We start from the raw sequence: 16138 nt of genomic DNA, 5'->3' as shown, positions 1-16138 counted from the left end.
TTAGCCATACAGACTGGGCTCTTCCACAGAACTCTAGTGGCCCTGCCTGGCCAGGGATGGCAAAGAAAGGCTCTGGGTTAACTTTTGGGCTACTTAAGGGCATCAGTAAAAATTTGGAAAAGTAACTTGATTTTGCCTTTTTAATGCACATTTTATTTTATTTTTAAACTACAAGATCTCTCGCCATTGCCCCCTACCCTCCACCCCAAACAAACATTCCTTGTTATAGAAAATCTGGAAGGAACAGGAAGAGAGGGACTTCCCTGGTGGTGCAGTGGTTAAACTGCAAGCTCCCAATGCAGGGGGCCTGGGTTTGATCCCTGGTCAGGGAACTAGATCCCACATGCATGCCGCAACTAAGAGTTTTCATGCCACAACTAAGGAGCCCTCCTGCCACAAATAAGACCCGGTGCAACCAAATTAAATAAATTTAAAAAATATTAAAAAAAAAAACCAAACAAACACAAACTCAGCCCAGGTCACCAATGAATGTTTTCATGTATTTCCTCCCTTAAACCACATCCCCCCCCCAAAAAAACCCCATGTTTTTCTTTTCCCAACTGTGAAATTGCAATTGCATTTGTTTAACTTTTGCGTGCAGCCTTTGAAAGTTATTTTCATATTGAAGGTCAAAGTCTGACCTTTCAGATAAAAGCTCCAAGCGTGAAGTGGCCCGATGGTTTGGGTGTGGTTCCTTCTAGACCGAGTTAGAGGTGGTGAATATGTGGCCAGCAGAACGTACCCCTCTCCACCCTGCTGGTGCTTCCGTTCTGAAAAAGGAGCGGCTTGGGACAGGGCAGTACAGCTCAAACACTCGACGCCTTGTTCAGATCTGGGAGCTCCTAACATTGATCAAGTATCTAAAGCTACAAGGTATTCAGATGCATTACCCTCCAACCAATCTGGTGCAGCACTGCTGGGAGACGAAGGCTCAGAGAAACGAAGAGACTTGTTCAGATCACACAACTACAGGTGGGTGATAGCCTTGACCCTCAGCTCACACCTCCTGGTCCCCAGGGACTAGGCATTGAGTCTATTCATCCCTCCCCTGCCCCTTGCTGTGCTCTACCTCCCCCCTGCAAGCTCACAGCTCCTGCTTGCACACCTCTAGTGATGGGGAGCTGAGCACCTTTCAGAGTCATCTCTGCTATCACTAGACAGCTCTGTTAGACAAGCCTTCCTCTCGCTGAACCAAACCCAGCCTCTGTGTGACTCCTCTCATCACCCCCAGCTCGGCGCTCAGAGGGCACAGAGCACAGTTTCGCTCTGATCTGGAGACAGAACCCTCTGAGGCGGCTCCTTTTCAGGCTGAAAGCTCAGCTTCTCCAAATATTTCATAGACCAATGGCAAAATTAGTAACAAGGGAAGAAAACAGTTTTAGTTAGGATGACATAAAATCAGTTCCATGACTCCAAAGGCCCTGAAATGTGAGGCAGGCCTGATGCTTGTAGATCGTAAGGAAATAAAGGCCGTATGTGCGGCTTATCTTCCCTTCAGTTCAGATGGAGACCCACGCTCCACCCATTTAAGTAGGGCATTTCTTTCTTTTTTTAAAATTAATTAATTAATTAGTTTGTTTAATAGATCTTTATTGGAGTATAATTGCTTCACAATACCGTTTTAGTTTCTGTTGCACAACAAAGCGAATCAGCCGTGTGCATACACACGTCCCCATATTAATTAGGGCATTTCTTAAGGCTGGGGCCCAGCCTGATGTCTCATCCTTCCCTATCATGGCCATATCATCTCTGCCTAAGGCCTCAGCCACCACTCATGCGCTGCTAAATTCTAAACCTCTAATTCCAGCTCAGATCTCTCTCAGGAACGCCAGACCGACACCCCTAGCTGCATCCTGAGATGTCCCCCAGGCCCTGCGAACTCAGCCTGTCTGCACTAGAAGCCCGGATATGTTTCATTGCTCATTTCTTGTCCTATCCACTAACATGTGGGTTCCCCCAGGGCAGGGCTGCGTAGCTGTAGTGCCTGGAACAGTGCTTGGCACAGAGCAGACACTTTGAGTGTTTTGTTAAATGAAGGAATACATGCTCTCTCCTCACTCCTAAACTGCTGCTCTTCCAGTATTCTCTGGTTTAAAAACCAGCACCAACATCCAAGCATTGTCCAAGGTGGGGACACGGGTGCCGCCTTGACTCTTCTCTTTGGAGGCCCTTCCTCCCTGCATCCATACGGTCACCGCAGCCTGCCAGTTGTACCCCTTCAATTGATCTTTGATCCTCCCACTTTTCTCCACGCACTGCTCTAAGCCTTGCCACACCATCTCTCTCTTGGATTCCCGCCCCCGTACTCTCCTACCCCCATACACAGCCTGCTTACAGCTTCCTGCCTTATCTAACCCATTCTTCAAGCTGTGGTTGGAGAGATCTTGCTGAAATGCAAGACTGCCTATAACCCCATAATGGCTCAGTATCCTCTGTAAGGTAGAGACCAAACCTCTTAACAGGTCCTGCAAGGCCCTCAAGACCCCTTTCCCAACCACCCTCTGCTCTCCGGCCAAGCCCATCCCCCATCAGTTCCTCCTGCTGGGGTTCCTTCCCATAGGCTTTTATCCAGCCTGGAAGGGCTCCTCCCTACCACTGCTCAAGCCCAGCACTTCAGATCTTCTCTCGCTGGGACCCAGGGGAGCCTTACATCACTGCCCCACATCTCCCAAATGTACATCTCCAGCCTGGACCTTGCCTCTTAACTCCAGATGCACGTGCCCGTCTCCAAACCAAACTCACAAATCCTGCCCCTTCTGAGCAAGAATGGCCGGTGTTCCTGAACCTTCCCCATCGCAGCCCAGTGCGCTGAGCAGACTCAAAACCTTGATACCATCCTCTTTCCCTCACATTCCAAGTCATGTCGCTTTACCCTCAAAAGACGCCTAGATTCAGATCGCGTTATCCCCAGCTCATGGCTGCCCTTGACCTAAGCCACTGGAACCTCTTGCCTGGAGTGTTCAGTAGCCTCCTAACCGGCCTCCCTGCTTCTGGTCCTCTTGCTCCCGTGGCCTTTTCTCAACACAGCAGCCAGATCACGTCTTCTGTGCTCAGAGTCCTCGAAGAGCTTCTCGTCTCAGTCTGACTAAAAGCTGAAGTCCTTCTGGCGCCCACAGGGCCCAGAGGAGCGGCCTCTTGCAACCTTTCAACCCTCCTCTCCTGCCCTGTCCCTGCACTCACTTCCCTCAGCCACAAGGACACCTCCCTCCGTACTCCTTCCCAGGGCCTTTGTACGTGCTATTTGCTCTCCTTGCCTGCAATCCTCTCCCCTCTGACAGCCGAATACCTTGCTTCCCCACTTTCAGCTCTCCTCAAATGTCACCTCTGGAGGAGCCTTCCCTGAAGTGTCTGTGTAAAGCAGCACACCCTCCCTGCCAGGACCCCATCTTCCTGATCCCATCTGGCCTTTCCCCTACTGCCATGTGACCTATTTTATCTGTTTATTTGTTTGCTTCCTGGCTAACCTCTCTAGAATATAAGCTCTGTGAGGGCAGGGACTTTGTTTTGTTCACGGCTGTATCCCTGGCATCTCGAAGAGTGCCTGGTCCACAGAAGGCATTCAGTAAACATTTGCAGAATGAATGAAGAAGTGAATTTTAGACTTAATACTACCTTTTCTTGATTTCGTAAACTAGAGGGCATACCCATTTATAAACTCTTCGCGCCCTTCCATCTCCTGTGAAATATTAGGTGCGACGGTAATTAGATAATAGCATAATGGAAGCTCTACCTTGTTCACTACTGTGTCTCCAGTCCCATGGGAGACAGTACACGTGTGCTGAGTGAATGGATGAAAGCAGCCGATTGCTGTTTGGGAAACTGACCAACAAGTAGGTGCTTCACAGTGGGACTGGGCTAGACATAGGAATGCTTGGGCTTTAGCCCTATCTTGCCTACTATTGATAACTTACAGTGTGACCTCCAGTTAGTGACTATCTCTTTCTGGGTCACAATTTTCCCAGCTGAAAAATGAGGGGCAAGACCACGCTACTCAGGAGGAGCCTTTAGGCCAGGACAGACCGTGATTCTAGAAACCACACCCACCATGTGGTTCCACTGCTGACCTACAGCCTGGGGCAGGGGAGCAGGGCCGTGCTGGAACCACTGGGCAAAAATTTGGTCTCGGGACCTCTGCTGGCAGGCTGGGCTCTTGGCCCAGGGCCAGCCCTTTAGTTTCTTGGCCCAGTGAGTGGGCAGCAGGAGGTGACTGAGCTTCCCCCACTGGGGGGTCCTGGCCCTAAATCTCACCAGCCCAGTGGGGTCGCCTAGGACCCAGGAGTCCAGCCAGTACATTCCTTTCTGCTTTCTGCTCCTTCCAGCCCCCCGGGGCACTGGGGCCCTCTGTGGGCAATCTGACTGTAGCCCCCAGCTCTGAGCCCCAGAAAGCCTCTGTCCAGGAAGTGACAATCTTTCTTCAGGTCTGACCTTGAGATCGTGTGGCTTTGCTTTGAGCAGACCTGCCCCAGGCTCCCTGTGTCAGGACTTCCTAACTCTTTGTGCCATGGAAACCTTGGGCAGTCTATGGACCCCTTCTCAGAGTAATGCTTTTATTTAGTTAGTTTTGAATAGATTTTATTTAGTTAGTTTTGAGATTTTATTTATTTATTTATTTATTTATTTATTTTTGGCTGCGTTGGGTCTTCGTTGCTGTGCACGAGCTTTCTCTAGTTGCGGTGAGCGGAGGTTACACTTCGTTGTGGTGCACGGGCTTCTCATTGCAATGGCTTCTCTTGTGGAGCATGGGCTCTAGGTGCGTGGGCTTCAGTAGTTGTGGCATGTGGGCTTCAATAGTTGTGGCTCGCAGGCTCTAGAGTGCAGGCTCAGTAGTTGTGATGCACGGGCTTAGTTGCTCTGCGGCATGTGGGATCTTCCTGGATCAGGTCTCGAACCCGTGTCCCCTGCATTGGCAGGCGGATTCTTTTTCTTTTAATAAATTTATTTATTTAATTTTGGTTGCGTTGGGTCTTTGTTGCTGTACGCGGGCTTTCACTAGCTGTGGCGAGCAGGGGACACTCCTCGTTGCGGTGCGTGGGCCTCTCACTACGGTGGCCTCTCTTGTTGTGCAGCACGGGCTCCAAGCGTGTGGGCTCAGTAGTTGTGGCACTCAGGCTCAGTAGTTGTGGTGCACGAGCCTAGTTGCTCCGTGGCATGTGGGATCCTCCCAGACCAGGGCTCGAACCTGTATCCCCAGCATTGGCAGGCGGAGTCTTAACCACTGTGCCACCACGGAAGTCCCTGGCAGGTGGATTCTTAACCACTGAGCCACCAGGGAAGCCCAGTAATGTTCTTAAATGCATAAAATAAAATGCGTGGCATTGCAAGGAAACCAATTACATTGAAATACAGTTATTAAAATATTAAAAATACAAGTTTGCAATATAGTAACTATATGTATTTTATGATAAGAACTAGTGGAAGTCTAGTCCCAATGACTGTTATATTTCCATAGTGATGAGCAGAAATAATCCATCCAGATATCTGCAACAATTGCATGGTGACAGGAAAAGGTCACAGAGGGACTGTGGTTTAATGCCTTCATTCCTAATGGCAGAATATGGTGAATTTCACTTAGAGGTTAGTGAGATACAGATGTAATGTTTTTCCCATGCAAGTTCGTGAACCGAGTACTGCCCATGGGCTCTTGTGGAGGGAGTGCTAAGTGAAGTGAGCTGGGGGAACCAAATGCTGAGTCTGAGAGGAGAGAGACTCACCCCTAACCAGCCCACTTCCTCAGAACCTGATTAAAATACAAAAATCTACCATAGTCTTTTAACAGAGTCACAGAATCACAGGCTTCCAGAGACGGAAGGGCCAGAACCCCTTCTGTAGTTGCCCCCACTGGGGGACCTGGTTCCCAACCCTGGCTGGTGCACCTCTAGGGATGGGAACTCATGCTCATCCCGGGCTGGCCAGGTCCAGCTTCTCTGCACAGCCGTGACCCTGTCTCCTCTCACCCAGAGATGAAGCAGATCCCTGCTCTGTGACCACAGCTAGAGGACAGAGAAAGATAAGATCCTGACTAGAGCTAAAATACCTTACTCATTCAACAGTCATTCTCTGAGCTGCTCTCCGCGAGGCCAGAGGTAGGCGCTGGATATACTGAGACTTACATTTGTTGCGTGTGTGCTCAGTACTAGTGTGCTGGGGCTGAAACGGACACGATGCCTTCTCTCCAGGGAGACAGAGACTAAATGAGTAAACACACACATCAACATGTCATTGCAATTTGTGATAACGGCTGTGAAGAGATGAACAGGGGACTCACAGAAGGAGTGACTTCAGATGGGGGAGAAGGGAGATCAAAGAAAGCCCTTTGGAGAAAGTGACACCGAATGCAAGACTTGGAGGAGTGGTTAGAATCCTCCAGGCAAACAGAGGGGAAGAGCAATTGTGGAGGAGGCCCTGATGCAGGAGAGAGCTTGGCTGCTGTTAGGAAGTGACAAGGGCCCTGGGGCCAGATGAAGCTGGAGAGGAGGGTAAGGGCAGGTGGTGGAGTCTTCAAGCCGATGCTAAGAAGACTGCGTATAATCTGAAGAGTAACTGGCAGCCCTGAAGGGGTTTAAGTAGGATCTGTTTGAATAAATAAAACAAGGTCTCCAGGAGCTCTCGGGCTTGCAGCAAAGACATTAGCAAGATGAAATATAAGAATGAATTAAAAAACATTTTACTTCTGTGCTCTAAGCCCCAACGAGAACGTGCCTCCGTGCTTTTCCTCAGGCTGAGCTCTCTGCCTGGATGCCTTCCCCCTAGCTGTCTCTCTGCTAGTTCCAACAATTCAGCTAAACTTTTCCTTGCATCAGCCCCGCCAGGACGCCATCCCTAACGATTTAGCTGTAGTGCTTCCCTAGAGCATAGCCCTGAGCATGCCAGGTGCGCTGTTCACAGCATCACTGACTGTTTAATTGTCAGCGTCCACCCTCCCTTCCTTCAAACTACCCCTGGAAGGGGTCGGAAGTGGGGCGCTGGAGAGAGGAAGTTGCAGAACCTTCAGCGGCAAACTGGCTCCCCTCCATCCCCTCCCCAACTAGTCCGGGATCGGGGCTAGACTCTGCCACCTGCTGGCAACAAGTGGAATGGCAGGCTGGATGGGGCGCGGAGAAAGGGGACCCCTAGAAGCAGTGAGGCCCACTTTGGCTTTTCTGAAGGGTAATCACACAAGACCTAGCTGTGTGGAGGGCATAAGGGGGCCTGATGACACGGAGTGGCAGAGCTGGGCTGGGAACAGGAGGGAGGAACTGAGCGTTGATGGAACAGTGGCTCAGCGATGAGGACACGGGGTCCAGCCCCGTGGGGCGGCTGAGGCCTGAGTCCAGATCTTGGACCCAAGCCAGACCAGCAGGGGCTCCAACCTGTTACCATGGGGACCCAGGGCTGTGTCCATATAGCTGGGGAGATGACCCCCCCTCCCCTCAGCTGGATGAGGACCCCTAGAGAGAAGGGACCAGCCTCAAAGCCAAGTGTCCACCCACACCCCCCTTTTCCGGAACAACTTGTTTTGCTCTAAAGCTTGGGACTTTGACCTGGGAGGTGTGTTTTCCTCCTCTTGGTCACCTGATGTCCTTCCTGCTCACCACCCTCCCGCAGGGTCCCCAAGCATGGCCCAGGGAGTTCTTATCCTTCCCTGGGTTCTATAGGGAAGGGGGGTGCTTGGATGAGAGAGGCAGGCGCTGGGACTTGGGGACTGATGGGAGAGGCTGGGCTGCTCGGGGGGGGGGCACTGGCTGGATGGGGGTCCCTGCCTGTCATCTCTTCTTGGATCTCACCTTCCACACTTTCTGGGACACCCACTCTCTTGGAGTTTCCCCTCCTGCTACATCCTGACTCCTCTTCCTCTGAAAGACCCTATGCGTTCGACTGCGTCTGGGTCTCTCACTGCTTCCCTCCTTGCCCTGGCTCTCTCCTTGCTGCGTGCGCATGCACACACCCACACAGACACACCCCGGGGAGACCACGTGCTCCCGTGCCTCAGCTACGAACGCCATGCCGAAGGCGGCTCCCAAAACGCGCCTCTCTCCTCCAGACCTAGGGATCCCACTGCCTTCTTGTGCTTCCCTCTGGAGCATCCACAAGCACAGTACATCCGAACCTGCAGCTCGGCATCCCGCCCTACCTCCTGAAACTTGGTCTGGCCCCTTCGGAGGCACCACCAAGCCTGAAACTGGGAATGACCCTCAGCTCCCTCCGTCCCTCACTCCCCACACCCAGCTGTCAGTGTTCTAGTGACCGTGTCCCGTCCATTTAATCCTCCTAAATATGGCTCAAGCCCATCCCCTCTGCCCTGCCCTGCTGCAGCCCGCGTCTCCAGCTGTTACAGCAGCTTCCCCATGACCTCCCTTTCTCCCGTCTTTGTGCTCCCCTTTCATTCTCCACGCTGTCCAGAGGTGTTTTCTTGAATGCAAATCTGACCCTGTGACTCCCCTGCTTAGAAGAAGGCGTCAGTGGTTGTTTGTTACATTCAACCCAGTTCCCTGCATTCTAATCGGTGATTCCCTGGCTGTTCATTAACACACAGCGTGCCTACTCTGGCCAAACTTTGTGCCGTTAACACTCTGAGGACACCCAGTTGGGGTAGGACAGACAACAACTGTCTAGGTATAGGAGGCGTCACTCACCTCCAAGCCACGTTCCCCTACGTCATCTTGAGACCCCGTCATTGCATGGCTGTGTGTACCACCCATGGTAGTGGGCACACACACACACACAGGAAGCAGGGACGAGGCATGATGTCTGGGTGCTACCACTGGCAGGAGAAAGGGCTGCCCAGGAGGTCTTGTGAGCAGCCGTCTGGTGGCTTCTGGGCAGGGACGCTGTGGAGGGGCTTCCAGCTCACGCCCTGGCTTCTGGGGACCCTCCATCTCTGAGACTTTGCCCCAGTCTTCTGCCTCCTTCTTTCTTGACATCTGTGGAGCCAAACTCCAGCATCCCTGGCTTCCTGTACTCCTGGGGGAGGGGAGGGGGTGGGGAGAAAGGAAACCCAGTATGGCCCTTGGCCCCGGGGCCTCGACAGGTACTTGGGTCATTCTCAGTTCCTGAGCTGGAGGGTCTCATGGGCTCCATGGGATCTTAGGAGTTGAGGGCCCAGGGGTTCAGGGCCCCAGACTTGGACCTTCCATCTGGGGTGTCCTTCTTTCGCCCTCTAGAGCAGGGCTGTGTTCACTTACTTCTCTCCCTGTGATGGGTGGAGAGGGATCAGAAGGTGTGTGCAGAGGCCTCTGACCGAGCCCAGATCCTGTCCCAGCTTCCAGGGACCACCTCTGGGGCCAGGAGGAGGAGCTGAACTGGGTCAGGTCAGCTGGGCTGGGTGGGGAAGGCTGGGACTGGGACCCTCAGGCCCTCTGTTGTGATCCCCATGGGAGAGGCCGCATTTAGAGAGTTGCTGAGCTGGGCAGGGAGTGCAGGGACAGAAGCCAGGGCTGTGCCCCAGGACTGGGGCCCCGGGGTCTGGGTTGGCTGACTGGGGACAGGTGAGGGGAAGAACAGGAAATAGGCCAGGCTCTCGGGGAGCGGGAGCTTTGACCTTTCCCTAGCCTCCGGGATTTTCCCCGTGTCCCCGGGCCAGCCAGCAAATTAATTAATCCCACCTTCAGCCTTCCCAGAGGCCCCACCCACTGGGCTCATTCAAGGCAGGAGAAGAATGTGTCACTCTATCCCCAGAGCCCAGCCCCGCTGCCAGGAAGGGGAGCTGACGCAAGACTCCAGGAGGCCTGAGGCCTGGAGGTGAGGCCCCGATTCTCCCCACGTCTCCCAGGACCTCAGACCCATGGTCTCTAGAAGATGACCCCGAAAGCCAGCCTGAGTGGGCTGGGCTCCAGCCAGGGGAGGCCAGGCCTGGCACATTACCATGGGAGGGAGGGCAGGTTCGCTCCATCTTCCCGCCTCCGTCCTCCCTCTCCTCCTTCCTTACTAGCACCTCTCCTCCAGGGTCAGACGGAGACCAGGCTGATCTCAGCAGACACCGACAGGCCCCAGGGCAGCTCCAGGAGCCCAGATTCCAGCGGCTGGAGAGAAGGCCTGGGAGCTGCCTGCAGCCATGTCAGCCCTCGGCCTGGTCATCCTGGGCCTGCTCACGTCAGTGCCACCCGCCAGCGGTCAGCAAGGTAGCACAGGCCTGGGCCAGCCTGGGGTGGGGATAGGGGCTGCAGTACTGGGTGCTGGGAGCCCCGGGGTGGAAGGGGTGGCCTTCTGGCCCGTCTCATCACCCTTGGCACCTACGCTTTGGAGGGGGAGCAGGGACGGGCTTAGCCAGAGGAACCTCCAAAGGAGACACAGGCTTCTGTCTGTGACTTGTTTCCCACGAGTGAGAAATGGGGGCAGCAGGGGAAATATTGGATCTAGGGTCTAGGGTCGGGGAGGGGAGTTGAGACCCACGTTCCAGGAGCAGGAATTGCCCTAGAGGTGGCTGGTTGCTGAGGACAGAGCGTCGGGGGCTATAAGGGGGGTGGGAATAGTGTGTGAGCCACTCTCAACGGCAGGATTGTTTCAGGGGTGGGCAGTGCTGTCAGGCATTTGCCCATGGCTTTGGCCTAAGTTGTTTCCGCTTCCTACCCAGAAGACAAGTGTCCCAGTGTGGCCCCCACCATGTGCCTGAGCTCTTTGTCCAGCTCTGCCTCTGTCTTGCTGTGTGGCCTTGAGCAAATCACTGTCCCTCTCTGAGACTCAGTTTTCTCATCCATAAAATGAGGACAATAAACCTGCCCCACCCACCTCCCAGGGCAGCTTCCACTCAGGGGTGGGGAAGGGCTTCACATTGGTAAAGCACCACACCCACCAGCCGGTGTCAGCCCTGAGCTGTGGGCAGTCTGCCGGTGGGATTTGGGTCCAGGGCGGGTTGGCAGAGATGCTCCCAATGCCCCCCTCCTTTGCAGATGCCCTGAGCTCTCACGCATGTCTGCTTCAACTCTGTCTCTCAGGTCTTAGAAGCCCTCTGTGGGAATCGAAGATCAGAGGGGTGGAGTAACTTGTGTGGGTCACACAGCAGAGCGAGAAGGGACAGGGCTCAGTTCACCTCTCTCCTGCCCCAGGCTCTGCCCCTTATGCTATATGCTCATCCCAGAGCCACCTGGAAGGAGGAGCAGTGTCCCTGGTCTGGAAGGAATTGGCTGCAGGGTCTGGAAGAAGCAAGGACAAGCCTCCCAGGGCTTAAGCCCTAACTCCCAGTCCTTGAGTAACCACTGACCTGAGGAGACAATGGGTCTGAACTATTGTTTTTTGGGGAAACAAGTATGGGCAAGTATGGAACTTACAGTAAGCATACTGCGTATCTTTTGTTATCCAAGGAGATAAGCAAGGGCTGACCTGGCCGCAGGACAGAGTTCCTAGAGCCCTCCCTCCTTCCCAACACCTGCCAGGCTCAGAGAGCGCTTGGAGAAGAGGCAGGGCCTCCCTGCAGCAGGAGAGCTTTCGGGTAGACTCAAGGAAGGACTTCTGAGCAGGAGTGAGGCAGAAGGAGATTTTTGATGTTCAGCCTGGGCCCCTCAAGACACAGGATGGCACTAGGGAGGCAGGTGTTTTGGCCTGGAGGCAGGACTCTTCAAAAGTCTCCTTTTGGCCTCTCTCCCCTCCTGAGACCTCTAACTGCTACTGTGTGTCTGTCCTCTGCGGGGCCGGGCCCCCTCGGGCTCACAGAGCACAGTGATGTCCGGGGAGAGGAGAGCCCTTTGGGGCTGCCAGTGGCTGAGGGCAGAGACTTCTGGGAAACCTGAGGGTTAGAGGTGGTGGCAAGGGGCAAGGGGCAAAAGGCAGAGAAGGTACCTGGAAGGGGTCTCAAATTGGTCTCTGGCCCAGTCAGTCCCTGGGGTGCCGAGCCAGAGAAGACAAAAGGGGCTCAGGCTTGAAGCTCCCCTCCCGGCCCCCAAGACCCAGAGGAGAGCTTGCCCCTCTGTCTTGACTTTCCAAAGACGTTCTGTCCCACCCCTTTCTCTGGGCACTCCTGGCACCCCAGCCCCGTCCGCCTGCACTCCCACGCCTACCCAACCCCACAGAAACCTCTGTTACAAAACAGGATCTTCCAGATGCCAGCCTAGTCCTATTAGCTCTGGGCTGCCTCAGCCTGGGAGCCGGGGAGGAGGGGAGCCACCCTCACTGGAAAGGCCAAGGCTGTCTGTTCAGGGGGCTGCCCTTTGGTCCCTGGGGCCTAGGCACTCCCCCGGGGGCCCTGCACTGACCCACTGCAGCGGGGGAGGGGTGGGGGGGTGAGGGGATGCTCTGGGCTGCCTGGACCTCAGATGCTGCTCTCTCAGGCTTGTTCCCTCCTCAGCTCCTTTCCTTCTTCCCAATCCTGTCTTCTTCCAAACCACGGTCCCTTTTATAAGCCCAGGGGTCAGAGGGGTCCTCGTTCCCCAGAAGGTCTCCACTGGTCCCAGCAGCAGGCTGGTAGCCTCTAAGCAGCCGTGGGGGGCGTGAGGCCCCACCTGCACTGGCAGCCCCCCTGTGCCCAGCCCGCTGCAGCACCCGCCCCCCACTCCTCCCTTTCCAGGCCTGGGGAACCTGCAGCCCTGGATGCAGGGCCTGATTGCCGTGGCTGTGTTCCTGGTCCTCGTTGCAATCGCCTTTGCCGTCAACCACTTCTGGTGCCAGGAAGAACAGTGAGTGCTGTGCGGGGGCCCTGGGAGCTGCACCGGCGCGAGCCGGGAGGTCCCAGGACCACGGCCACTGCTCTGGTAGCAGTGAGAAGGGCCGCAGAAACCCTGAGCCCATTCCTCTCACTGTGTGGAAGGGGCACTGAGGCCCCAGGTCTCAGGGACCAGAGCTGAGGCCTGCTGGAGCCCTGCGAGCGCACTTGCTGCGCTTCGGGGAGCCGTCTTCTCTTCTTGGGGTCTCAGTGTTTCTATCTGTATAGTTGGGACAGTGGCCCATCTGTGATGGACGCTGTGAAAACCCCTGGACAGGAATGTTCTGTCCTTCTTCAGGGTCTGCTGCTGTGTCACATGCAGGGGCTACAGGGGGGCAATGGGATGGACACTACTCTTGTGCTCACAGACTCCCAGACCAGAAGGGAAGGCAAACATGGAAGGGGTGATCGCAGTGTGAGTGCTGACGCTAAAGGAGCAGGCAGAATGCAGTGTGGGCCTGAGCCGGGAGGTCAGAGAAGGCTTCCTACTGTGTGTTTATCCTGAAGCCCAGGCAGGAGCTGAGTGGGGTGGGAGAGCACTGCCATTGAGGGAAGAGTCACTGGGGGTCCTGAGTTCGGAGCAGAGCACAAAGGTAGAAGGGGTTGGGCTGAAATCCAGCTCACTCCGCACCTGCTGACTCTGGGGCGAGGCTGCATCTGCCCCCAGCTCTCACACCGGCAACCTGGTGCCTGGGTACCAGCAGCAGTGTAGGACCCGCTGAGGGAACAGAAGGAGCTCATGGATGGAGAGGCCCGAGATAGACTGCTGAGGTCGGCAGGGCCCAGGCCAAGCAGACCCTTGGGCACCAAAGCCCCGAACTTTGGGCTCTATCCTTAGTGCAGTAGGAATCCAGTGCAAGTTTGTAAGCCAGTCTTGGGATGAGATGTGGCCGGAATGGAATCACTGGCTGCCCCGTGGCGGATGCTTTGGGCCAGTCTGCAGGCGAGGTGAGCAACGAGGGTGAGGTCAGGGGAGAGTCTGAGCTGTGGAGGCGGCAGAGCAGATGGAGAGAGAGTACAGGTCTTAGAGCTTTCTAGGAGGGGGTGGGGACACTGAGAACAGGAGGGAGGAAGGACAGGGATTACGTCCAGGCTTCTGATGGGACCACCCACTGAGACACAGAGCACAAGAGGCAGATCTGGGGCAGGTTGGGACATATTAAGTCTGAGGTGCCCATGGGATGTCCGAGGAAAGATGAGCAGTGGTTAGGGTCCCTGTGACCCTCATAAGAGTGGTGTCTGGGGAGCTGGGGACAGAGGACACACTCGAGTAAGAGGCGAGGAGATTTTTGTCGGAAATATTGCTTTTCTCCACTGGCCCCAGCTCTGCCGTCAGTGACCGCTCCTACCGCCTAGGAGAACCTTCCGGAAATCTAGGGCAGACACTGAGTCCTGCTGGGTCTGCCCTGGAGCTGAGCTGAGGCCAGAGGAGAACAGCAGAGGGAGGCCAGGAGGTGGCCGGTGCAAGGCCTGGGGTGCATCTTTGGTAGATCTCAGGCTGGGACCTGAGGGCCCCACGGTGGAGCAGGGAGAAAGGCGTGCGGCCCCACGGCCAGAATCAGGCTGTTGACAGGGCCCTGCTGGAGAGAGGAGCTTCTGCCTTAGGGCCTATAGAACAGGGCCTGACTGGACTAGAGGGAGGAGGGGGGACCGAGGGAGAGGGGACCCAGAGAGCCCTGATGGTGAGCTCTTTCCGCAGGGAGCCTGTGAACATGGTCATGACCGTCGGAAACAAAGCAGATGGGATCCTGGTAGGAACGGACGGCAAGTACTCCTCGATTGAGGCCAGTTTCAGGTGAGGTGCTGGTATAGGGCTGGCCACCCTGTGCTCCAGGGTCCCCTGGGGACCTCAGGACCAGGGGCTTCTGAAGGGGAGAGGGCTCAGAGGATGGGGGCTCATATGGGGAAGGGCTCAGTGAAGAGAGGGGGTTCCGTGTGGGGAGATGGTGAGCGATGGGGGCTTTGAGAGCATGCAGGGCTCCATGGGGACATGCAGCCTCAGTTTGGGAAGAGGGTTCAGTAAGGAGATGGGGACTTGGTGGGGGGAGGGCCTCAGGGGGTGGATTGGGACTCATAGGGGTGCAGTGGGGAAAAGAGGCTCAGCGCGGGAAGGGGACTCTGAAGGGATGAGTTGGGGTACTCAGTGTGTGGGGGAAGGATCTGTAGGGGAGGGAGCTCAGTGGGGAGGTGGGTTCAATGGGGGCCCAGTGGGGGAAGGGCTAGGTGGAAGAGAGAGAAGGGGTTCAGGGGTGGTGGTGAGAGGCCTCAGGTCTCAGGTGCAGAAGACCAGGTGTGGTCAGGGGAACCCCCTTCTGGGGCTCAGACATTTATTCTGGAAGACACTGCCCTCACAAATGCAGGATGGGTCAGGGAGAAGGGGATGGGACAGGAGGAGCAATGACCCCTGTCATCCTCTTTCAGGTCCAGTGAGCACGAGAATGCCTATGAGAACAACCTGGAGGAGGAGGGCAAGGTCCGCAGCACCCCAATGTGACCCCTGCTTCCTTGTGCCCGATGTCCAGGCCCCTCCTTCTCTGTACAGGAATCTGCAGTAAGGGGCTGACTCCTCCAGCTCTCACACCTGCCCCACCCTCCAGCCAAGCTCGGAGCTCAGACTATGTCCAGGTTGGGGCTCAGCCGTGGCTTTGGGGTCCTCGGGGGCCTCCCACTCAATTCAGTTCAGAAGACCCTTCTGAAAAGGACAATCAACTCAGCACCTCCCATCCTGCCTCACGTCTCCCTCCCTCCAACCGTGGAAATGGCTCTCATTTCTGTGAAATAAAGACGTTTTGTACTTCTGTGTCTGAGGCTCCCAGGGCTCAGAAATAGCTCTTCAGGCTACCAGTGAGGCCTGATCTTGCTTTCTGGAATCATCTTCCAAAGCCTCTGTCATGGTGATTCTGGAGGATTTCCCAGGAAGCCCTCTCTGGGAGAACACCTGGGGCCAGGGAGCACACCCCTTACTCCAGGCAGAGACCCTCCTACAAGTGCCCCCTCTCTTGACCTGCCTTTCACAACCACAATTCTGGGCGATTCTGGGGTCTTCATGCAGCACCAACATCCTGACCCCCTGTCTCCATGCTGCCGGGCACTGAAGTGGGCTCGCTCATCTCCCGTCCATCCAGCTCTGTCCTCCTGCCCGTAGCCCTTCTGGGCTGGGCTTTGGGCATAGGAAGCCCCAGGAAAGAGTCTTGGGCTAGGACTCAGGAAGCCCAGATTGCAGTCTGCGGTCCTCTGCTGACTTGCTGTGTGACTTTGAAGAGTCACTGTCCCCTCTGAGCTCTGCTAACCCTCTGTGGAGGATTTGGCCAGTCCCACCACAGAGCTCGAGTAGAATCATCCTCCTTAATGCCACTGACTCCCAGTCCTGGGGGGGCCGGGGCCAAGTAACTGGGCCCCCGGGGGAATGAAGCAGGAGGGAGAGGACACGGGAGGCTTGACTCAGCCGGGCTGGCTGACCGTGGAGGACCCTCACCTCTGTGACTGTCATTCTTATGGGAACAGCCTCTGTCTCTCTGTCTGGGGTGA

At 55.5% G+C, this 16138-nt stretch overlaps 1 protein-coding gene across 2 annotated transcripts; it reads left to right on the top strand.

Moving 5' to 3' along the window:
• Positions 1-818: 818 nt before the first annotated feature.
• On the top strand, positions 819-15412 carry PDZK1IP1 (PDZK1 interacting protein 1). Of its 2 annotated transcripts, XM_067712311.1 has the most exons (6): positions 819-972; positions 9655-9717; positions 9922-10097; positions 12476-12584; positions 14310-14405; positions 15032-15412. In XM_067712311.1, the coding sequence occupies exons 3-6, from the start codon at positions 10031-10033 to the stop codon at positions 15102-15104; spliced, it is 345 nt and encodes a 114-aa protein (XP_067568412.1). In that variant the 5' UTR covers positions 819-972; positions 9655-9717; positions 9922-10030; the 3' UTR covers positions 15105-15412. The 2 variants fall into 2 exon arrangements, with proteins under 2 accessions (XP_067568412.1, XP_067568420.1); XM_067712319.1 differs by lacking the exon at positions 9655-9717.
• The last annotated feature ends 726 nt before the right edge of the window (positions 15413-16138 follow it).

This window comes from Pseudorca crassidens, chromosome 2 (assembly GCF_039906515.1).
Source record: "Pseudorca crassidens isolate mPseCra1 chromosome 2, mPseCra1.hap1, whole genome shotgun sequence".
NCBI lineage: Eukaryota > Metazoa > Chordata > Mammalia > Artiodactyla > Delphinidae > Pseudorca > Pseudorca crassidens.
This window is presented reverse-complemented; position numbering and strand designations above follow the sequence as displayed.

What these genes read in the sequence shown, in the direction of transcription:
- PDZK1IP1 (XM_067712319.1), top strand. Translation starts at nt 10,031, where the DNA reads ATGTCAGCCCTCGGCCTGGTCATCCTGGGCCTGCTCACGTCAGTGCCA. An exon ending in ACCCGCCAGCGGTCAGCAAG is followed by an intron (nt 10,098 to 12,475) that starts GTAGCACAGGCC and finishes CTCCCTTTCCAG; the next exon opens with GCCTGGGGAACCTGCAGCCC. An exon ending in TTCTGGTGCCAGGAAGAACA is followed by an intron (nt 12,585 to 14,309) that starts GTGAGTGCTGTG and finishes CTCTTTCCGCAG; the next exon opens with GGAGCCTGTGAACATGGTCA.